The sequence below is a fragment of the Capra hircus genome, chromosome 4 (assembly GCF_001704415.2).
Source record: "Capra hircus breed San Clemente chromosome 4, ASM170441v1, whole genome shotgun sequence".
Classification (NCBI taxonomy): domain Eukaryota; kingdom Metazoa; phylum Chordata; class Mammalia; order Artiodactyla; family Bovidae; genus Capra; species Capra hircus.
The window spans coordinates 111,130,888-111,155,042 of record NC_030811.1 but is presented as its reverse complement, the minus strand read 5'-3'; the positions used below and the strand labels follow the sequence as shown (position 1 = coordinate 111,155,042).

Sequence of the window (24,155 nt, the reverse complement as noted above, 5' to 3'; positions counted from 1 at the left end):
CAGCCCAACTGTTGAAATCCCTGGCATGAGTCTGTGTTGGGCTCTGCTGGGGCATTTGCTGCTCCTTTTCTGGCCCTTCCAAGCTAGGCACTCCCACGCTCACTCTGTATGTGGCTGAAGTGGAGCCAAGAATCTGACTCCCTTGACGACCCAGCCTCCCGCCGCCCTCTCACCTGGCTGGATGCACCCAGACACCTCGATGCTTTGTCCTTGCAGCCCCTCCCTTTGCTTCTGTAGGAGGCAGACAGTCTCAAAGGACATTTTTTTAAAGTACTGTCCAATCCCATTGTATTCAGGTTACTCACAAGTACCTCAGAAGGCCACAGAGGCAGAATAAGAGGTGGTATTAGTGTTTTTGTGTCCTGGGGACCATGTGCTATCTCTCAGCTCCTCACTGCCCTTCTCAGCTGGCCTCCACACTGCCAGGACCTTACAGCCTACAGACTGTGTCTCCCAGATGGCTTCCTGTCGGGTTCTGACATTTCTCAGCCCTGGTACAAGAATTAGAGGGTTGGAGAAAGCAAAGAGCTTTCTTCCTTCCTTTCATTCCCTTCATTACCTGGTACAGCCTATACAGGGTTAAGTGCTGGGAGGTGCGTTGACAAAGAAAAGAGGCTTAATCCTTGAAGGCCAAAGGCCGCTCACTCTCTCCTGGGCAGAGCAATATGCACGGACCTCCCGGCAGTAAGTGAGAGGTCACAAGAGTTAGCTGTTCATTTCCGTTTCAAGGACTCGGGAAGGCTCCTTGAGAGCCAGTTACCATTGAAGGACTTCACACTGTCACTGTCTTCTTCTCTTGTATGTTCATTGTATTTTGACTGTCCTAAAAACCGAGCCTTGAAACTAGTTGGAATAAGAAATCAAAACTGGTGCTCCATGAGCTCTTGGGAACAGAATGGGGCAGGCAGCAACTTGCTACAGCTGAGTTGTGACATAGCAACCCCTGTTCCTTTTGAAGCCAGCACTGTTATTTCATCCCTGACTGCATGGCCTCACTCCTGTATTTCATCCCTGACTGCATGGCCTCACTCCTTTTCCTGCTTCCCCACTCGCTCTCACTGCCAACTTAAGGATCTTTCTGTTCTCCTTCCATCTCTTCTGCCCTTGGGCTCCATGCTTTTCTCCTCTTTTCATTTTTCCTCACCCTTTCTTTGCCCGTCCAGCTTCCCTTTTCTGTTACTTTTGCTCTTCCTCTCTTTGTGTCCCGTGTTCCTCTGAAGCCAGAACGTGGTCCTGGCAGCAGAAGCCCTCTGTGTCTCACGGGAACAGCCCTGCTCTGTTTCAGTTAGTTTCATCACAAACCAGGGGACATTTACAAAATATTAACCGCGTGATTATATTGAAATTTGATCTGTATTAATATTTAAATGTATGACTTGAATTCTGTAGAAAGTGTGTGTCTATACTCTTTACACTATAGATATTCTGTGAAATTTTCCATTGGAATCTTTTTCAGAATGAAATTTTTGGTTCGACGGTGGCATCGAGTCACAAGTTCTGGTTCCATCAATATTAACAGGGATGGCTTTGGATTGAATCCAGGTGAAGTCAAAATAGAATTTTTTCTTATGTTGGTGATTTCTCTAAAATTACTGCATACCTTCCAAGTAATGTGTTCTGGGACCTGTGTTGTCCAAAGGCAGAGCCCTTATAACTAACAAAGCTGAGGACCTTGCTGTTCTGAAGAATAGTAAAAGAGCTGATTTTTATGGCACACTTAGTTCACACTAGGCCCCACTCTTTTCCATGTGTTCTCACAATTCTGTGACGTAAGCAAAATTATGGATGAAAAACTGAAGCACAGAAAGCTTTTGTCATTTGCAACAAATTACCCGGCAGGAAATGGTGGCCCTAGCAGTTGGCTCCAGAGCCCACTCTTTGTTCAGCTGCATTTTAGGTTCTGGTTTGAGATAGGATTGCTCTATTATGTGGAAGTTTCAATTTGAAGTTTTCACAATTTAGCAATATTAAACAGGTTTCTGGGTTTACCAATAGGTGATATAAAAGTTAAAAATCCTTCTCTCTATACTCAAACACTAGGGCTTCAGCATTTCAGGCAAAAGGAGCAGATCAGAAGCTGGGGAGCACACAGAGCTATAGACACACAGCATAGCTGACATGCACTGGTAGTGAACCACCTTTTCATCTTCTGTGCAGAGGCAGAAGAAATAGGTTTGGTATTATTCTAAAAGAAGTGTTTTTGAAACATGCATCCCGGTGGCTCAGTGGTAAAGAAGCTCCCTACTAACGCAGGAGATGCGAGTTCAATCCCTGGGTCAGGAAGATCCCCTGGGGAAGGGAATGGCAACCCCCTCCAGTATTCTTGCCTGGAGAATTCCATGGACAGAGCAGCCTGGAGGGCTACAGTCCATAGGGTCACAAAGAGTCAGACATGACTGAGCACACACACATACATCCTTATACTGAAACAGCTGAAATTTAAACCGTAATGAATTCTGTGTTGTAAGCTAGTATGTCTTGGTTCCAGTTTTTTCCAATGAAAGTCAGTAGAATAGAGTGATGAAAGGACTTAATAGCACTAACAGTCTAATATTGTTCATCCACATTGCCTTTTCTCAGAACACACACACTTAGACACTCCTCACTCAGAGTAAGAAAGTAAAATTTTTTCTTAGAGGTATAGTTCCAGATTATCAGAAATTCTAATGTTCAAAGGTAAGAAAAATACGCTATACTATTGTTTCTCTAGCAATTTATCTTGCTATTTCTGTAGCAAGAATAATTGAAAATGATTATAAATAGGAGATAGTGTAGTGTAGTGCAATCTTTTGAACCTTATCTGTTTTGTAGAAATTTTTCAAGGGCTTGGTATTTTTCTTTTCTTTACAAGGTACATTTTGGATTACTTTAGGTGCAGAAAAGACTGACACATTTTATCATTCTTCTGGCGGGCTGGAGCTCTATGGAGAACCGAGACATACTGCGTACCGCTCAAGATCAGATCTGGACTATCCAAGGTCTCCTTTGCCGTTTCAGAATAGGTAAGAGTTTGATAAAATCTATACCAGTGTTGTAACTGTTCAGTCACTAAGTCATGTCCAACTCTTTGTGACTTCATAGACTGTAGCACACTAGGATTCCCTGTCCTCCACTATCTCCTGGAGTTTGCTCAAACTCATGTCCATTGAATTGGTGATGCCATCCAACCACCTCATCCTCTGTCACCCCATTATCCTCCTGTCCCCCCAGTCTTTCCCAGCATCAGGGTCTTTTCCAGTGAGTCAGCTCTTTGCATCAGGTGGCCAAAGTATTGGTGCTTCAGCTTCAGCATCAGTCCTAATAACAGAGAATGAAGAACACTCTTGGGTCTTTGACTTCTTTGCAATGAAATAGCTAAACATGTTGTTAGTTATATATTGTTTACATAAGCTAATGCCCAGAACCAAAAATAGTTTTTGAATTTGTAATTGGTTTCCAGGGGTAAAGGAAACAGAGCTGATCAAGCATTATTCAGTATATGTGCTGTGGCTAGACATTAAGAAAGGCATTAACTAAAATTGAGTCTTTGGAATTATGAAAAAAAATCTCTGAAGTTTGCAGGACAAGATGTATTTATACACATGCAGCCTTCATTGATGTTCTCTGCAATAGCAGTTGTGTTGGACATTCTTTTGATGACTTAGTGACTGCTTTGAATTTATTGACAAGTTTTTTCCTTAACACATGGCAGACTTAGAGGTGGGGGGATACATATAGATTGGGGAGTATACATGTGGTCTGCCTTTTGAGGGCAGGGTGGAGGTAGGTTGGTAAGTTGCTTGCATTGTTTCTGGATAATCTGGATTCATCTTCATATTTTTAATCTCATAGGTACCCAGGCCTTCCAGCTGATTTAAACCCTGGTTCCTTAGCATGTTCTCAGCTTCAGAATTATGATCCCGACAGAGCCCTGACAGATTATATCACTCGGCTAGAGGCACTGCAAAGACGACTTGGAACTGTACAGTCAGGTACCCTCAGCTTAACCAAGTATTGGCAGCACCACAGTGCTAGATAGACCTGGAACTCTTTCTCTTTTTGAAATTCTTTGACTTTCCTCATTATTAATCAAATTTTCTAGTTCAGTGCATGAGTTATCAGGCTACACTTTAGGAATTTAAGACAAAACAGGATTTATCACCCTGGATCCCACTCTTCCCCAAAAAAATCCCTGCTCGTCCCATTGAGAAGATTAGGTGAGATGCACGATGAGCACCGATGTGTGGATACTCTGAAGCTTCCAGAGACTGCTGGAGGGCTTGTTCCAAAGCAGTCATTTCTGAGCATGCAGATAAGGCATAGGGAGGCGAGAGGAAGACAGGGGTTCTTTAATCACTTAGTGCAGCTATAATCTTTGTTCCGACCTTGTGCTTTTATGATGCGAGGAACCCATCCCAGTCCAAAGACTGTAAGGATGACCTTTTATTTGTTCTCCTCAAAAACACACAAAAAATTTCATTCTTAGAAGTGGATTGTGAGAAAAACCTCTTTCCCTCTATTCAGTTCACTCCTGATTCAAAGGTTTTCAATCATTTCAATTTAATGACCTTTAGGTCAACTTTCATACACACAGACAGACATATATTATATATATATAACTATTATTAGAGACCCTTTTTTCTGCTATTCCTACAAAATAGATAGGACTCATCACTGGTTATTTTTAATAGTTTATCTCTTCATACAGGAAATTGTCCAACTCAAACAACTTGTTGCTATAGGAAACTTATTATCATAGCTGGACTTCGTTGTTCTGAGCATCTAAATTGCACAGGATTTTGAAGAGCAAAATGTTGTATAGAACATTCAGCCCACAGGGCACTTTACAGAAAATCTTAATGTTAATCTCACTTAGCATGCTATGGAGACAGCCACAGATGCTTTTGAATATATATATATTCAAAATCTCTTTTTAAAAAAATCAAATTTGAATAAAACTTCTTTAAGAGCAAACAAAGCATTTTTTTTTAATGATAGGGAATAATCTTCTGCCCATCATGAACTAGTTAGTCTAAGTCACAATCTGATCTGAAATCATTGAACTATCCTATTCCTGTCTTATAGGTTCAACTCAGTTTCATGCTGGCATGAGAAGATAATCCTTTGAAACATCATGAATTGATTTTAAACAGATTTCCTTTTGTAAATCAATGGTTCTTTTGTGCTTTTGTATTGTGGATTTTCAATGGGACCAATGCGAACACAGCTTATGATTGTATACAAAGCCCTTGCCAGCACATGAAAACAAACTGGAATTTGTACATATAAGCACCGTGTATGTATTCATGCACAATAATCATTCAATTACGTGTATATTTGTGGAATGCTAATTTAAATGATTAAATTATAAACATTGTGTTATTTATCTAATGGGTGAAAAGATTAAACTTTTGGCATTATGATACAGTTGAATGTGTAGCTTGAGGTGTCCTGCACTTTTCTTATAAGGCTACTGAAGTTACATGTTTCTGCCTAATATATTTGCTACTGGTGATGAAGACAGATAATATCACTTGTAGAGACCTATTTTTGTATAATGGTAGAAGTTTTGAATTTTATGGGGTATTTTGTCAAGTACTGAAATAAAAATGACTTCACCGTTTTAACTACACTGTATTCGAACCTTCTTCATTTTTTTATAATTTAACATTTTATTACATTTTTATTAAAATTATATTTACAGCACATGCTCACTTCTACAAATTATAATGTTCACAAGAGCTTAGGATGCAAAGCTAATGTTGCCCCATCCTTCCTGCTCCAACCTTAGACTCAAGGATAGTTTTGATATTTTTAATTCTTTTGATAGACAACAATTACAGTTGCAGTATGTGCTAATACCTTTAGTTCCAGACATATCAACTCTAGATATATTTTACTCAGTATGGTCTACTGACTTTCCAATAAGACAGTTAACCTTTAATTTTCTAACATTGGACTTCCTTTCCTTTCAATATCAATACTATAGCTAATTTTTGTCTGCTCTGATTTTTTTTATAACTTGAGAGACTATCTTAAACCTTTCCGTTTCTTTTCTTCATCAAGTTTTCATAGTAACTTTTGGTTTTCCAGTTCAAAAGATGAAGCTATAAAGGTTCCCCCTCCCCCTCCCCTAAAATCTCCTGAAGCCAAACTTTCCTATCATAGTGTCAAGGGTGTTAGTTAATATCTCCATGTATCTTACAATCAGCACCATATCTGCTATGTTTTTGTCCATAGCTTGACTTTAAAAGTTGAAAATCAATAAAGCATCTAGCCTCAAAGCTATTTTTCCATAAATACTAGGATCTCACTTCTTTTTTTAAAGCCCATTTTTATGTTATTTTTTCTCTATGCTTTCACTGTCCAGGGTCTAGGATCAATTCCTGGTCAGAGAACTAAGACCCTGCAAGCTCCAAGGTGCAGCCAAAAAGAACCTTCTTCATTTTTAATGAGCCTTAGTTTTTAGCGCATGTCTTAGTCTCTCCAGGCTGCTGTAACAAAATACCATAGCCTGGGTGGTTTATTCAACAATAGAAATTTATCTCTCACAGTTCTGAAGGCTAGAAAGTCCAAGATCAAAGCACCAGCAGATTTGAGCAGATTTGCTATCTGGTGAGAGTCTGATTTCCTAGTCTCGCAGACTGTTATTTTCTGTGTCCTCACATGGCAGAGGGGCAAGGGTAATCTCTAAAGTCTCTCTTATGAGGGCACTAATCCCACTCGTGAGAGCTCCACCCCCTTGACCTCATCACCTCCCCCATTTACAAACACCAACAAATTGGGGGTTCACTTTACCATACAAACCTAGAGAGACACAAGCATTCAGCCTATGGAAGTACATATCACCTTATTATTTATCTCAAATATATAGTATTTAGAAATTCAGAAAGTTGTCCTAATTTTAGAATTAAATATTACCGGGATTTTTCTTTCCCCACATCGAAGAAGAGTTTTCCTCTGTGCCTTTGTATCAACTTTAAGTCTACATACAGTGTCATTTAGAAGCCAAATGGGTATTTTTGTGATTAATCCATATTTACCTAATTATATAAATTTAGGGTTATTTGTATCCAAAGGTGTTTCCTCAAAGCCATGCCCAGAGATGATGCAAAATCTTAAATTTTATTAACCATAGTTCAGCAGTTAAGCAGCATTCCTGCTATCCAATTCAAAGATGCTCTCATAGAGGTACTCTTGCTTATAACATTAGGCCTCCAGAGTCAGACTTGTTAATGCTTCTTAATAATTAGCCTGTAGTTGAAAACTAAATTTTGTTAAATTTTATAACTATTCACTAAACATGAACCAGCCTTACCACAGAGTTTTAACTTTTTTGTGCCATGAACCTGTCTAGCAATCTCATTAAACTGTGGATCCCTTCTCAAAATAATGCTTTCTGGATGTGGACCATTTTTAAAATCTTTGTGAATTTATTACAATATTGCTTCTGGTTTATGTTTTGGTCTTTTGGCCCCGAGGCATGCGGGAACTTCGCTCCTGACCAGGGGTCCAGCCTGCACCCCCTGCACTGGAAGATGAGGTCTTAACCACTGGACCGCCAGGGAAGTCCCCAGAAGAATGTTTTTAAAAACATACAGTATATAGGATTGCAAGGGAACCAGTTATATAGACATACTGTAAAGAATTTTTGTGGTGAGTAAAGAAATAAGATCTAACAGATCTGACAGACTTATAATACCATAATTTTAGTGATAAAGTTACAAGACATCTATAATGTGATATGAAAAGTATCTGATTTCTGTTTGCAGAATCATGGATACTGCTGATACTAATGTGGTTACCTAAATTCATGAATAAAGAAAATATTATGGTTTGAAATTAGTACAAATAAAAATGGCACTATTGTTTCCCATCCCAGTTCCTAGATTCCTAAATTTTTCTCATTGAACCACACACTTCACAATTTATGAATACAGACTATATTCTCAAAGATAGTTTAATGTGAAAAACTCAACACAGATTTTGCCTTCACAAATAGCTTAACATGAGACCTCTAACCTTTTAAACAGAGCTGTAATACAGTCACATCTCCAGTTATAATTTGAGTTGATTCTTGAACACAGGCTTCACAGAATTTGACCAGTGAAATACACGCCCAAGAAACCCTGCACTGTTGTCTTAAAGCCACAGTTCCTGATCTCAGGTTTTGTATTTAACAAAGAAAAAACAGCTTGTTAACCTAAATTAACAGAACTAATCACAAAAACCCCTGATTAGACTCTAGAGAGGAAATGGAAATCACCTTGGGCCAAAGAGAACAAAGCTTATCCTTCAAGGACTTTATTTTGGACTTCCACACAGATGGACTGTGTGGACCCAGATACAGATTTATCAGGCAGATAAATATGTGATATTCGGTAATTAGGTCAAGTCACACGAGCAGTCTTTTGTATTAATTATTTTTCAAGAAATATAATTAGTCATTGTCAGAAATCTGTTTCCTACAGACAGTGCTTCCAGCTATTTCAAAGGCTATATTTTCCTACAATATAGCTCCATCATTGCTAAATATCATCATACCAAAACAATAGGATTCTCTTTTATCCAAGGCTTTAAATGTGTTTATTCCCTCCCCACCCATCCTTACATATACATACACTGCCCAGTAAATGAATGAAAAACCTAAGGTTTCCAGATATTTCACTGGGCTTTTATACTTGGAGATCTAGTACAAGATCTGAATACTCTGAACTTTCTTGCCAAGAGCTATGTATGCTCTTAACACCTGGAAATTGTGTCATTTAGAATCTGCCAGTTACCAAAGATCCTCACCCCCAAACTAATGAGCTTGATTTCCTTAAAGTGAACATATGAAGTATCCATCATAAAACTATTAGGAAATTTCTGAAATGCCATTGGATTTGATGGCGCTGTTCAGTTAATACATAAAAACCATAAGCTTAAATAAACTTATTTAAAATTACAAACTCAAAAAAAAAAAAGCATACTGGGAGTTGTTTCATACATTCTCTTCAGTGCTTTCGCAGTTTACAGATGTTCAGATTTAAGTTCCCTGCTGCCTTTTTCATTTTGATCTTCGTTTGTATCGGATAACTGGGTTTTCAGGGGTGTGAATCATAGTTGTATAATTCACAGTGGGAAAATACCCATCAATGAGATCAAATTCGTATAAACGAAGCATAGTGGACCAAATTGTCTTGATTTGAACATAGGCAAAATTCTCCCCAATGCAACGATGACGCCCTATAAAAGAAAAAAAAAGTTTCCATAACAGTTGGTTGGAATTCTTTCTCATCTCTTTGAGTCTGGAATGATAAAATTTGCTTATCTACAGTTAATTAAAGGTGGAAAGCAGATATACAGATACTATAGTAAAGAGACATTCTTTTCATAACAGTGTAAGTAACCATAAAAATCCCAAGAGATTTTTAATGTCTGTTAGGGGAAGCAGCACAGGGGTATTATACAATGGTTTTTCCAATTGTTTTTTTCCTGAAACCCAGCATCTATCTAGGTTGAATATATGTAACGTTTGAAACACACAGTGGTAATCAAGTTTGGAGATATACTAGAATATTCTGAACATCTCTTCCAAGAGACCCATAGTTAAAAGTTAATAATATGAACCTTCCAATCAAAACTTTAAACACCATTTCAAATGATTATGGAAAAGGAATTTAATACACTGACAATAGCAACACATCCAAATGTAAAGGGTCATATACATATAAAAACTGGCAAGCTGATTTTAAAATGCAGAGAGAAATGCAAAGGACTAGATCTCCAAAGCAACCTTGAAAGAGGAGAACCATGTTACAGGACTTAAGACTTCAAATCTGACTTCATTACTAAAGGTATCACAACCTCTGATAATGTGATTTGTAATAAATACGTATTTAGTCAACCATTCTTGGCACAGAGTTCCTCAAACCACTGGAATTTCTTAAGTGAAGAGAGCAATAAAGGTCAAAGAAGAAAAGAGCCTTTTGTTACTCATAACAAGCCCCTCTGAACCACAACTTGAATTTGCAACATGAGGTGACTTTGGGGGTGGGGGTGGCACACCCCTTCCTTCTGCTCTGCTCTGTGCTCTTCAGTCAGGCTATTCCTGAGTTGCATGCTTCTGCAGTAAACCAGCAGTCCACCTGACCTGCCTCCTGAGAAATCTGTATGCAGGTCAAGAAACAACAGCTAGAATTGGGCATGGGACAACAGACTGGTTCCAAATAGGAAAAGGCTATATATTGTTATCAAGGCTATATATTGTTATCATGCTTATTTAACTTATATGCAGCATACATCATGAGAAATGCTGGACTGGATGAAGCACAAGCTGGAATCAAGATTGCTGGGAGAAATATCAATAACCTCAGATATGCAGATGAAGAGGAACTAAAGTGAGGTGAAGAGTAACTAAAGGTGAAGAGGAACTAAAAAGCCTCTTGATGAAAGTGAAAGAGGAGAGTGAAAAAGTTGGCTTAAAGCTCAACATTCAGAAAACTAAGATCATGGGATCTGGTCCCATCACTTCATGGCAAACAGATGGGGGAACAATAGAAACAGTGACAGACTTTATTTTTCTGGGCTCCAAAATCACTGCAGATGGCGACTGCAGCCATGAAATTAAAAGACGCTTGCTCCTTGGAAGGAAAGTTATGACCAACCTAGGCAGCATATTAAAAAAACAGAGACATTACTTTGCCAACAAAGTTCCATCTAGTCAAAGCTGTGGTTTTTCCAGGAGTCATGTATAGGTGTGAGAGTTGGACCATAAAGAAAGCTTGAGTGCCGAAGACTTGATGCTTTTGAACTGTGTTGGAGAAGACTCTTGAGAGTCCCTTGGACTGCAAGGAGATCGACCCAGTCCATCCTAAAGGAGATCAGCCCTGGAATATTCACTGGAAAGACTGAGGCTGAAGCTGAAACTCCAATACTTTGGCCACCTGGTGCTGGGAAATACTGAAGGCGGGGAGAAGGGGACGGCAGAGGATGAGGTGGCTGGATGGCGTCACAGACTCGATGGACGTGAATTTGAGTAAACTCCAGGAGTTGGTGATGGCGAAGCCTTGCGTGCTGCAGTCCATGGGGTTGCGAAGAGTCAGAGACGACTGGGAGACTGAACTGAACTAAAACCATCAGTCAGTAAGCAAACTTTTTGGAGTTCTATGAGCCATTCTAACAAATTATGGAAGCTCAAAGGGGGGGTCTTAATAGTTATTAAGATCTAAAGTTCCCAAAGGACTTTATACTTTGATTTACGTGAGGAAAAGGTGTGACCAATGATAAACAAGTCATGTCACTTAAATGGTCTTTTTGGAGAAATCAAATAAGTCGTAGAATACAGTTTATCTGTACAAAGTACCAATGACTAGAGAAATTACTGGAGGAAAAGCAGTCAGCCTGCATTATTTTAGGATCTTATTTGAAATGCATAGGTTTGCACAGTTAGGCACTACCTGTCCAAATTTCAGTTCAGTTCAGTCACTCAGTCATGTCTGACTCTTCGTGACCCCATGGACTGCAGCACGCCAGGCTTCCCTGTCCATTACCAACTTCCAGAGCTTACTCAAACTCATGTCCATGGAGTTGGTGATGTGATCCAACCATCTCATCCTCTGTCATCCCCTTCTCCTCCTGCCCTCAATCTTTCCCAGCATCAGGGTCTTTTCAAATGAGTTGGTTCTTCGCATCAGGTAGCCAAAGGATTGGAGTTTCAGCTTCAGCATCAGTCCTTCCAATGAATATTCAGGACTGATTTCCTTTAGGAGGGACTGGTTGGATCTCCTTACTGTCCAAGGGACTCTCAAGAGTCTTCTCCAACACCACAGTTCAAAAGCATCTATTCTTTGGCGCTCAGCTTTCTTTATAGTCCAACTCTCACATCCATACATGACTACTGTCCAAGTTTAAAGAACATTATAAGAATACATAGACAAAGAACCAAAAGCTCACTAACAACCCAGAAAAGCTTCCGTGCCATTACTCTTTTCTGAAATGCTGATTACCTCAGCATATTTAGCTTGAAATGCCCAAATGGTGTGCTAACTTCAACAGTTCTTTAAAACAGAATTCACAAAGAGCTTTAAATAGCATGATAAGGGAAAACAGGGTAGACTCCAAAAATGAGAACTATAAAACCAGATGGGTTACAAAAGGCAACAGAACACTATGTAAGGATTCACAGAACTGTCTCCTTTAGTAGAAATGAAATGTTTCTTCCAGCCTGCAGAGATTACACTCCTACAAATGTCTGCAAGCATGGACCCATAAGAAAAGGGGAAGATATTTGTAAATAAAATTCACACGGATTATTTAACAAATATGTTACCAGAAGTAACTATTCAAATATGAAGCGTAATCATCTTACCAGCTCCAAATGGCACATAAGCAAACTTCTCTCCTGATGCTAGACTATCCTCTAAGTAGCGATCAGGATTAAAGTCCAGACGCTCTACCCATGAGTCTTTAAGTCTCTGATTGACAGTAGGAGAAACACACACCTGATGTCCTGGAGGAATGGTATACCCTGCCACAGTCTACAGATGAAAGCAATACATTTCATTAGATAACTTTAAAATAGTCTACCAAATAATCAGATCATTGTATAATAAAGCACTAATATACATGAAATATACATATATTTTAAAACTGGCTAGTAGGCCAATTAAAAATTATTTTAACTCAAGATGATTTCCATATTACACAACATTGGGCTGGAAGGATACACACAAATTTTAAAAAATAATGCCATGGGGCTGGGGATGGGATTTCAAGAAGCCTTTCACAATCCAATTTATACAGTTCCACAGTTAAGCAATTACTTACAACTACATATATGTTATTTTTAAAAAACCAAGGAAAAAATACACTTCCGTTGTAAAAGCCCTAATTGTTAAAACGTAGGGAGATCGGATGAGCGTGTATACTGTCTGCAGTTATGTAAAAATATTTATATCTAGAATATGTAAAACTGAAAATTATGTACAAGTGATTATTCTACATCTTTAAAAAATTCTCTTTGATATTACACTATTTCTTTTTGATAAATAAAACTTAGGGCCACAGAGGAAAAGCTCTAGCCAGGAGACTCACCTGAGGAGTTTTGGCCAGTCTCATCATGGTCATTATAGGAGGTCGAAGTCTTAATGTTTCTTTTATACAGCGATCAAGTAAATTGAGATCCTTGAGCTAAAAAGAGAAACATTTTCCAGGTTTTACAAACATTTAACATACTGCAACAGGATACAAACAAGTTCAGAGTGGCTGAATAAAAACAGTTTTATTTCTGTCCATGGTCAGCCAAGATAACAGATCACTCTGACGAATGGCAGGGAAGGGCCTGCAAAAAGCTACCCATCTAAAGCATGAGAACATTAGCAAAAATCATTAGTTTCAGCTTTTTCAAAACCTGTGCACAAATGTTCATAGCATCCAAATGTCAATCAACTGATGAAGAGGTTAATGAAAGTGGTATAGCCACACAATGGAATATTACTTCACAATAAAGAAGACTAAAGTACTGATACATGCTACAACATGGATTAATCTTGAAAACATGCTAAGTGAAAGAAGCTAGTCACCAGAGACTACATACTGTATGATCCCATTCATATGAAATGTCCAAACAGGCACATACAAAAAGACAAAATATACATTAGCGGTTGCCAGGGGCAGGGGAAATGGACTGCTCGTGGCCCTCTTTTGGAAGTGGTGTAAACATTTTCAAATGAAACTCTGATGATGGTTTCACAATTCTGAAAATATTTTTAAAAACCAGTGGATTATATACTTTAATAGGTGGATTTTATAGTATGTAATTAACTATCACTGTAAAAATTACTAAAATTAGGAATTAAAAGGAGACATCACTATTGACCTAATAGAAAAGAATGATAAGAGAATACTTTAACAACTGTTTGCCAACAAGTTAGATAACCTAGATGAAACAAATTCCTAGAAAGACACAAACTGCCAAAAACTAACTCAAAAAGAAATTGAATAGGTTTGTAAAAAGGGAAGACATTGAATTAGTAATCAAAAACTACCCACAAAGAAAGCACAGGCCTAGATGGCTTCACTGGTTAATACTACCAGACATTTAAGAAAGCAGTAATACCAGTCCTTCACAAAGCCTTCCTAAAAGGAAAAAGAGGAGCGAACACTTTCACACTCCTTCTCTGAGAACCAATAATATACCCCGACACCAAAATCTGTCAAAGACGTAACAATAAAACTACAGCCCACTATCCCCTGTGAATATAGTCCAAAAGTCCTCAACAAAATACCAGCAAACAGATCCAGGATTAGGACATTTCAGGGGAAGCTATGATGAATTTTCTAAAAAGAATCAATTTATTCTATAGTATATAGAAGATCCCAAATTGTCCCCTTTAAAAACCAGCCACACACACTCAGTATCATAAGCAGCAATGAAGCTGAAAATCCCACAAACCTGGTCATAAGACAGAGGAGGCAGATTCTCGCCACAGACTGTCTTCTGTTCTGAAAAACATTTTTCTTGAAGTGTTTTGTCCCTGGCCAAAAAGAAGCCCATCCAGGCACTAGTGGTTGAAGAAGTATGCTGCCCTGCCAAGAGCAGTCCAATAAGCATGCCTGCTATTTCATCATCCGTCAGAGGACGCCCATCCCTACAGAATGGACCACATACACAAATGTAACATTTGCAGACGCACTTCATGCCCCAACCTTTACGTAAAAATTAGTTCATTTTTCCTCTTGCATTTGCCCATCAAAAGTCCAATTTTTCCCCCCCTTTAGAGAAGAGAGGCCAATAAAAACTATGACATTGATTACAAAGACTTCATTGCAGTTTACTAGGAAACTTTTCACATGCACGGTACTAAATTCCAATAAGGCACAGGATCCCAGTAATTTATGTCTCATTCATTTATGAAGTCCAAAGGTCATATCTACTAATTTTTGCCAGTATTATTACTTTTTAAATGTACATATTATTTAACTATGTTTTTTATGTAGAATTTCCTGCGTCAGTTTAATATGTGATCTGAAGAGCTCTTACTTGTAAGTAGACTCTAGTAAAGTTTGGAGAATGTCATCAATTTTTTCTCCTGACTCTCTGCGTTTCTGGATTGCCTTGTAGAAAATATTCTTGATCTCCCGATGAGCTCTGTCCCTGCGTCTATAATTCAAACATGAAGACGACTTTAAAAAATTAAGCAATACTTTCAGGTATCAATTGACAAAACTCAGAACCAAGAGAAAAAAAAAGAATTCATGAAAATCTTATATTGTTAGGAATTTCTAAGGTCCTTAAGGACAGGAAATGTGTTATAACATACATATCCCTGATTCTGAACACACTACCTATGTTGTAACTGAAGACTCAAATGATTACTCCTTTACAACCATTTTCCATTTTAAAAGAAAGCAGCAATACACCTTTATGTTAACAGGAAATTCCAATTCTAAGCAAATTAATTCTTGAAGAGGACAGACTCACTCTGGTTCTTCTACAGGATTTAAAATTTGAATAACTCCCATTCCTCGAACAGAAATGAATCAATAAAGGCTACTAATAGGCAAAACACTAAGCTACATGTCAAGTCCTGTGAGCAGTGTTTCTCTGTATCACAGATGATCCTTGCTCTTAAGGAGATCACAACAGAGCTGACAAGGAGACAAAGAAAGGTATGGATACTTCAAAACACAGAAACTTCACAATAAACTACAAATTAGTCAAATACTTTCAAGTGCTTAGAAAGCTGCATCACTTCTAGGTAGAGTTCAGGAACATTCCTGAGTACAAGGAATATATGGGACAAGTGGGTTTTAAACTATCAGGACAGTCAAATTCACCTTTCTAAAACTGAAACCTAATGTTAAATGAGCTCACTGAGTAAAAAAATGCTGAATTCTTACAGAAGAAGGGAGGCTAATAATCTCCCCCAATTTGTTTGTTTCTATATTTAATTTTTATTTTTGTTAATGCAAAGCAAACCAATAGTACAGTAATTAAACACAAAGTGAAATGACCAAGCATCGTCTCTTTATCCATACCTGAAACTAGGCAGAGGGAGCCAGCCTGGCAAAAGCCAGGCTGCATGGCTAAAACCTCCATCCAAATCCGCATACAGTTGTGCCACCTTCTCGTTGAGCTGACCTCTGATTTCCTTCCCATGTAAACAATGGCTGGCTGTTAAAATTATGAGCTCAGAAAGAGCTTCAAACAAATCTAGAGAGAAAAACATCATTCCCATTACTATTGCCCAAAATTCTTTTGAAATGTTGTTTTCTTAGAGATGCAAAAGTACTGTGAAGGGAATGAGAATAAAATTTTAACTCATTAACCAACAAGATCCTTTTCACACCATCGAAAAAAGCCTGCAGACAGGCTACAATAAAGAGAAACCAAAGGCAGCCCACCTCTTTGGAGAGCCAAGATAGATGCCACAGAGGTAACTAAAAGCTCACTCAGACTCATGAGCCCTTCATCTCAAAAAGATAAAAAGAAGATGGAAATGAGTGTGGTTATCTGGGTTCCAGGTCACAGTATAATAAAGGCAATAAAAAGGTTATTTAGAACATAAGGGGATAAAAAGGTGCTTTCTAAGAAAGAGCAGTCCAAAGACTGAAGAAGGGATTATTCCCCAGATCAAAAGTGGGAAATTCATAAGTGGGGAAAAAAGCCTGAAGTCTTGAAAAAGTCTTAAAAGAAAACTAACTAATTACCATCTTGTATATGCAAACATTAGAGACAGATGCATCAGGTAAGCACACCTGGAGGAAACTTTAAAAGTCACAGCAATTACCCAGCCGATATCCTGTTCTTTGATTCCATGTTCACCAAACGAATTTCTAGTCGCCATTTGGCTTTCCAATTAGATTGCCAATAAAGAGAAGTGCAGGAAATATTATGCTGTTCTTCGTCCCATAATTGCATCTCATTTGTACTTATTCAGTTAGCATTCTCATTTATACATACATCAGCTTCTCACAGAATAGCAAGTATGTCACATAAAATTTAGGTCTATTAAATAAAACCAGGTTCCTGGACCTTTTGTAGAAGCTGAAGACTAGATCCAGAATGTGATGACCTACCCAGCAGTCTCACTGCCCTGTAGATAGAGGTTGCTTCCTGCTAGGGCTATGGCAATGGTTTTGATGGCAACACTTAATTGCAGTCCAGTATAAAAACTAGATTCACAGAGTCCAAAGAATGTTACGTTACGTACAATGTATTCCCTACATAATGCGAGAAAGCACATAATAATGTTTTTTTAAAATTTCTATTGGGAACAGCTAAAATCGCTCTTTTGGTAGTACAGCAAGCTTATGTATTTAATCTTACATTTTTGTTGAAATAACTCATTACCATACAACTTTAGAAAAATAATGTATTACATATATAATTTAATCTTTTAGACTTCAACTTGCTGACATGGAAGGCAAATTTTTTTATTTTATATATTATCTTAAAATGACCTTGAATGTAAGTTTTACATTTGGTTTATTGCAAAATTCAATCATGAATCATTTTTATGTAATTGAGCTAAACAATATGCAAATTAATTAAAATATTTTAAGATTTTGCTAAGTGAGCAACAATAATTACTCCCTCTCAAGTCTTTTAACTCCGTAACATGTTCATTTCATTAAACATACGGTGGTTTTGCTTCCCAGGTAGCATGAGTGGTAAAGAGCCCGCCTGCCAATGCAGAAGGCGTAACAGACGTGGATTCGATCCCTGGGTCGGGAAGATCCCCCCACCCCAGTATCCTTGCCTGGAGAATCACTTGGACAGAGGAGCCTGGCGGGCTGCAGTCCACGGGGTGGCAAAGAGTCAGACACGACTGAAGCGATTTGGCATGCAGGCATGCAAGGTGGTTTTACACATGTTGTAGTGTGCTCTTTACACACACACACACACACACACACACACACACATTCTTAACATTTCTAGTCACAGAAAAGCAGACATGTTCGGACAAACGAGAAACCAAAATATTGCGCTTACTCTTTTCTCCACTTTCTCCCCAACTTCTAAAGTAGTCTTTTGTTTCTTTTTCAATTATAGAAACATGCTGTCTAAAGTGGGCTATGTTAAGACCACTTTTCAACATTTTCTTCTGCTCCAAGAAAACCTTCAAAATATTAAGGGTACACAAGTATTAAAACACAGTTCTGTTTTATCATGAGACTCATTTGGGTTATTATAACTCTTTAATACTCAAAGAAAGCAATCTTCTAAAAAATTGAAAATAAAGATAAAATAGTTTTCTTCACCACACCAGATAAAACTTCATGCTTCTATCTGAAATAACATGTAGTAGACACATGCTATGCAGGTCCAATTCAAATGATAAATTAGAAACCCCACTTCTGGCCTTCCTTCCTATACATACATGCTTTCCCCACTTTTGACTCCAAGGCTGCCTCCTCCTATTCCATTATATTCTAGTCTTCCAACCCAACCCAGATGCCAACACAGTCTCCCAAAGGTCCATTATGCTTTGGTAATATTTTTATCCTCTTACATATTCTACCATTTATTCCCAAACAAATATCATTCCTCACTCACATTATCTTCCAAAAGTTTAATTAGAATATTATACAGTGGGAATAAATTCACACTGAGATAATAAACCCTTTGGGGAAGTTCTTAAAATAGATCTTCCCCAAAGGGTTTATGTTAGATATATCCAACCAGAGGGATTAACCTAGGCTTTCACTTTTGGTCTTAAGGAGAGCTGTTCATTCCTCCATACCTCCTCAATCCCCAGAAGCAACACTTAATGTCAATTCTCAGCTGCTATACTAGAGTACTGGGTAATGCATGGTACATTGATAGCCAGAGGCTGCACCAAGTAATTAAGCTAATTATCGGATCTGCATTTCATACCAAGTTGCAGCACTTAAATATTTGCCTTCTGGGGAGCAAAGAAATCACACAAACTTCAAAAACCAACAACATCTAGCTCAGAAGAGCTCTCACCCTAGAATTTCAGGTAGGAGGTAGGAAAGTATTAATAGGAGGCCTTTCTGATGAAATAAGTTTTTCCTTCTTACTACTTCAAATCAAATGTTAACACGCTAAGTTCTCATTGATTCTATGAATATTGCTTTGCACAGGAAGCCCTTTAAAATTGTTTAGTCCACACCAGCAGCTATAAAGCAAAATACCCATTCTCTGTCAGCTACCCTTGCTTTTCCTTCTTATAAATGCCTCCTGATTCTTCAGAGTTTTGAGGCAAGGAGTAATCTCTTCTACACTTCAGCAATACAGCTTACACTACTAGCTATAAATTGTATAGTGTAGGTTTGTCTTTCTTCAAGCTAACAGTGTCACCTACTGTATTAGGCACATCATAGGCGACTCCCTTCCCAAACACAGGTGTTGTCAGACGACTGTAGACATCCTCGGCATTCAAGTCTTCATTTTTACTATTAAAAAGCAGTGCAGCAGCCTCACTCCCCAGCAGGTAAGTAAACGTCTTGCCCACCATGGTAAAACTAAATACAGGTCCATACTGAAGAGAGAAAAATACCCACAGTGATGTTACCAAAAGATCTGTAAGCGCTAAGACACTCATCTTAAACAATAAAATAATACACTGTTGAAGATCGAAACATTCACAGACCTTAATGCAATTTTTCCCCCGTCTTTGTCCAAATGTATAATTATGTTCATCCAGTCCCAAATAAAATATAAATAAAACTTTCTATTCTGCCTTCTTCACTCCTTATATTGAAAATATTCCCTATCTTTCACAGGCATATCAACTGTTCTTTCTATGGTTGATGCGTCCATTTTTTATTTGTTATGGATAATTATGTAATGAATATCTCTGAGAATATAGATATTTTTCCCCTTTGATTAAAAGTAAATTTACAGGAGTAGCCAAAGAATATGACCTTTCCTAAAGTCCTTGCTATGTGAAGATACCAAAATTTTATTTAGTTATGAGTCTTACCACTATCTCACCAATACTGAATGATCTCATTTTTAATTTTTTTGTTAATCTGGTTAGGTGCTAAATGCTTTGCTTTGCAGTTTTCTGATTACTATTAAAGATTTCAGTTACTGGGGATACAATCATGAAGAAAAATACTGTCTCTGACTCAAGAAACTCCAGGTTATTTAAAAAGATACAACTCAATTGAATAAGTACATTAACAAATGTAAAATTACAAATGCGACAAGTACTACACGAAGGAAAGCAGCTCTTTGATGAGAGAACCGATAAAAACGACTAAAAAGAGAGAAAGACACCAGAGCTGAGACCTAAAGCACGGGGAGGGGTAGTAGTTAGCCTGACGGCAGAGCATGCGCAGAGTTCTAAAGGTAAAAGAGAAGGTAAGGATGTGATGAGTCTACCTAGTAGGGCCATACAGAGCCTTATAAGCCACATTCAGGGAGCTGTATCCTTGCAAGCAACGGAATGAGATGGAAGGTCTTAAACTGCATGGGAAAGACACTAACCTGTGCATATTTTAAAAGAAAGATCCCTCTGGCTCCTGGATGGAGAGGAGGGAGGGATAGGAGCTGAAGGAGAGCCAGACGACCAGCAAGCCTGTTACGGGAGCCTAATGATGAGCACGCGGGACAATGTAATGGAGAGGCAGTGGAAACAGAAGCAGAAGGATGTGGAATTATTCTGAAGAGAAAATCTGCAGGCTTGGCAATGAATTGATGGATGGAGCAGGAAGTATCAAGAGTGAATCCTAGGCTCCTGGCACACTGCAAAACTGGTAGAACAATGATGAGGAAGGTGAACAAGAAGGACCATCAGGATTAGAGAGAAAAATCAAAGGGTCAGGTTTTTTAAATGTTTGATTTCAGGTGACTTTGGACAACTAAGAAAAAATCATGTGGGAGGTGGATATCCAGGTCTGAAGACCAAAGAAGAGACCTGAACCGGAGACTTTAATTTGGGTGTCATTTACATCTGGCTGGGCTTTCCAGGTGGCGTAGAGGTAAAGAATCCGCCTGTCAGTGCAGGAGATGCAGTTCAGTCCCTGGGTTGGGAAGATCCCCTGGAGAAGGGAGTGGCGACCCACTCCAGTGTTCTTGCCTGGGTAATTCCATGGACAGAGGAAGCTGGTGGGTTTCAGTCCACCGGGTCACAAAGAGTCAGACACAACTGAGGGACTAACACTTTCACACTTTCACTTCATGTGGCTAAAAACTGAAGCTGCAGGTAGAGACAAGATCAGCTAGGAAAGAGTAAAGGCCAAGGACCGAACCTCAGTGAATCTCAACAGTCAAATGAGTTACGAAAGCAGCATTCACAGAAGCAGAAGAAAAAGTGAGAGAAGCCGCAGCTAAGGCGAGAGTGGTCATCACTGACAAATACAGCTGAGTTCACGACATTAGGACATGGTACTCGTGAGTGAAGGGGTTGAAAGACAGACTCGAGCGGACTAAAGAGTAAGTAAGGAGGAGGTGTGGAAACGGAGACTAAGTACAGAAACTTGCTGAAGGGGGAGGGACAAGAGAGGGGGTTAGAAAATTCCACAGATGCATGGTTTAAAAAAAAGGGTCAATTATTAATAGTATCCATGTTAACTGTGATCAGTGAATACAAAATTGAGGCCAGTGGTTTTTAAACCATAGTTGCCAGATCTAAATTTCCTCAGAGACAATCCCAGAACAAAGGAGAACGTAAGAGGGCCTCTAAGACCTCTCGAGTTCTTAACCCAGAGCAGCTCCAATTTTATCTGTTACCTGTACTAGGGATAAGCATAAGATTACATTTTTTTTTAATATTCCCCCATTTAAAAGAAAATTGGAAAAGCACTAATTTCTTTTCCTTTAATGATTTGTAACACTTACCTTCTCATATGCATCTTCTAGGAATTCAATTGGACTTTTCCCAAATGCTATAGCATGTCCAAGGAATGGAATTGGAGAGACAATGTATGGTGGACTTTTCTGCAAAAGAAAACAAAAAAACTTCGAGTTTACATTTCCTATTATAAGACATTCAGTTTAGTTTCACAATTCAAAAAGAAAGAAACAAAGAAAGAAACTTGTCCTTAATATTAAGGAGTTACCAAAAGATGAAGCACCAAAAGTAACTTCACAACAAGCAAATCACAAATACCTCAGAGAGGGCAGCTTTGGGAAAAAGAAGAGAAACTCAAAACCTGGTATAAGATGAATGACCAGACAAACATCACAGTACTGCAATTATAAATGCTGAACACTTTCTAGAACATGCCCAGTATTATCAGTGGCTCTAGACAACTTTCCTAACCATAGTAAAAAAACCCACTAAACTCAAACTATGGTTTCTTGAGCACTTATTTCTACTACCACTGACAATTTTAGTCCCCAAATCTTGCCTAAATCTTTGCTCCCACAATGGGAAAAAAACAGAGTAACTTGAGGGAAAGAAGGGAAATGTTTAAGATGCTACATTCCTCATTAGGGTCAACAGAACACATTATCATGCCTCTCTCAAGGAATGATCTAGATCCATTGATTTTAAAGAGAGAAAATCAGTTCTAGCAGGAACATTTTAGCACTCACTATAAAAGGTACTTCCGGGCTTCCCAGATGGCTCAGTGGTAAAGAATCAACCTGCCAAAGCAGGAGACATAGGTTCTGGCCGGGAAGATCACCTGGAGGAAATGACAACCCACTCCAGTATTGCCTAGAGAATTCCATGGACAGAGGAGCCAGGCAGGCTATAGTCCATGGGGTTGCAGAGTCCAACACGACTGAACCACTGAGCACGCTGGCTTAAAGTGTACTTCAGATGCCTCAAAATGAGACTCACAGATTACAGCATCAAGTCTCCTGAAATCAAACGTGCAGTTATGAAAAAGGACAACAGTCCTCATATCTTTCGTACTCTCAAAGAGAAAGGAGCTCTACAAACTCACTCTTTGGACAATAGTAGCAACAATCTTAAAATACTACAGTTGTCTTTCCAAAGATAATACTTCCTCAAAAATACCACACATAGGAGGAGAAAAAAAAAAAAAACTTCCTCATGCCTGTCAGAGGTCAAACAAAACTCATTTCAAAAACTACTTGGTCAATAGTTTGTGATTTCCACTGTCAGTAAAAAATGGATTCTATTGTCAGTGCTACTTGGTTTGGCTAAAAACGCATTCATCACATATATTCGGGAAACAGAAGCCAGTGGTCAGTAAAGGCTCTAAGTTAGAGAATCTAGTATTTTATTAGCATCATAGGAAGGTTCCTGCAACACTCATGACGCTCACTCTACCAAACTGAACACATTCCTCTCCAAACTGATGTAAAATCGTCGCTGGGGGTTACACAGCCCATAGAGCACTGAACCACTCAAGGGTAGCCACCCAGGATGAAGACCACCAGGGCCGAAGCTGCCCCAAACACCACCAACAGGGCCCCCACCAGGGCTGAAACACCCCTTACTGCGGCCAGTACCGTCATCCGGACGCTCAGGGCCACAACCGCCACCCCAACCCTGGCCACTAGGGCTACCGGCAGTGCCTCGGTCAACAGAGCCATCTCTAAGACCACAGTCGCGGCAAACACGACCCCAACGAGGACGAGGCACGCGGCCGACATCAGGGCACCCAGCACCAAGCTCAGCAAGGTCAGGGCAGTCGCGACCGCCCGCGCCACCAGAATCGGGGCTGCTGCCTCTCGACCCCCTCCCAACGCCAGCCTCCAGCGTGCCCGCCGCCACTTTTCGGCACCACCGCGGTGCCAGCCCCTCGCTAGCTCTTCGGTCGCCCTGGTCGCAGCTTCCCCCCCACCAGAACCCCCAGGGGTGCACGTACCGCCCCAGCCGGCAGTGGTGGGGCCAGGTGGCCAACCGCGAGGCGGAGCAGGTACACCAGACTGAGCGTGAAGGCGCAGGCGATGAGCAGCATGGATGGGAGGTTGCCGCCCGTTACTTGCTCCATCGCCTGCTCCAGCACTGACCCGCCCGCCTGCAGTAAGTCCAGCATCACCATCCCGGCCGCCACCCCCGCGTCACTTTGCCAGAGACGCTGGAGGCCGAGGTTGCCGCGGCTCCTCCGAATCCACCGAGAAAGAGAAGCTTGCAGATGGGCGTTAGGAGGTGGCCCCGGCCAGGAGGTCTCGTACTAAGCCCAGCCCCACCCCCTACAACTACCGGCTCGTTCCCACACCACCCTGTACGTCACAGAATGGGGCGGGGCCTGCCTCTAGTCACGCCCCTTAAATGGAATCCCTCATGCCGAAGTCT

At 39.6% G+C, this 24,155-nt stretch overlaps 2 protein-coding genes across 4 annotated transcripts in view; one reads left to right on the top strand and one right to left on the bottom strand.

The window, feature by feature from the left end:
* The window catches only part of AKAP9 (A-kinase anchoring protein 9), a 171,666-nt gene extending 164,745 nt beyond the window's left edge, over positions 1-6,921 (top strand). For 2 of the 3 annotated variants that reach the window (XM_013963121.2, XM_013963118.2), the window contains 4 exons: positions 1,457-1,542; positions 2,852-3,002; positions 3,832-3,971; positions 5,065-6,921. In XM_013963121.2, coding sequence (XP_013818575.2) covers positions 1,457-1,542; positions 2,852-3,002; positions 3,832-3,971; positions 5,065-5,099 — 412 coding nt within the window. In that variant the 3' untranslated portion in view covers positions 5,100-6,921. The remainder of the gene's footprint in view (positions 1-1,456; positions 1,543-2,851; positions 3,003-3,831; positions 3,972-5,064) is intronic. The other variant, XM_013963119.2, reaches the window with a different exon arrangement.
* On the bottom strand, positions 7,915-24,088 carry LOC102177400 (lanosterol 14-alpha demethylase). The gene is made up of 10 exons (XM_018047439.1): positions 23,725-24,088; positions 21,779-21,877; positions 19,296-19,472; positions 17,960-18,086; positions 16,003-16,177; positions 15,005-15,124; positions 14,417-14,612; positions 13,057-13,152; positions 12,332-12,500; positions 7,915-9,207 (listed from the first exon to the last, which is right to left on the bottom strand). The coding sequence occupies exons 1-10, from the start codon at positions 23,899-23,901 to the stop codon at positions 9,029-9,031; spliced, it is 1,515 nt and encodes a 504-aa protein (XP_017902928.1). The 5' UTR covers positions 23,902-24,088; the 3' UTR covers positions 7,915-9,028.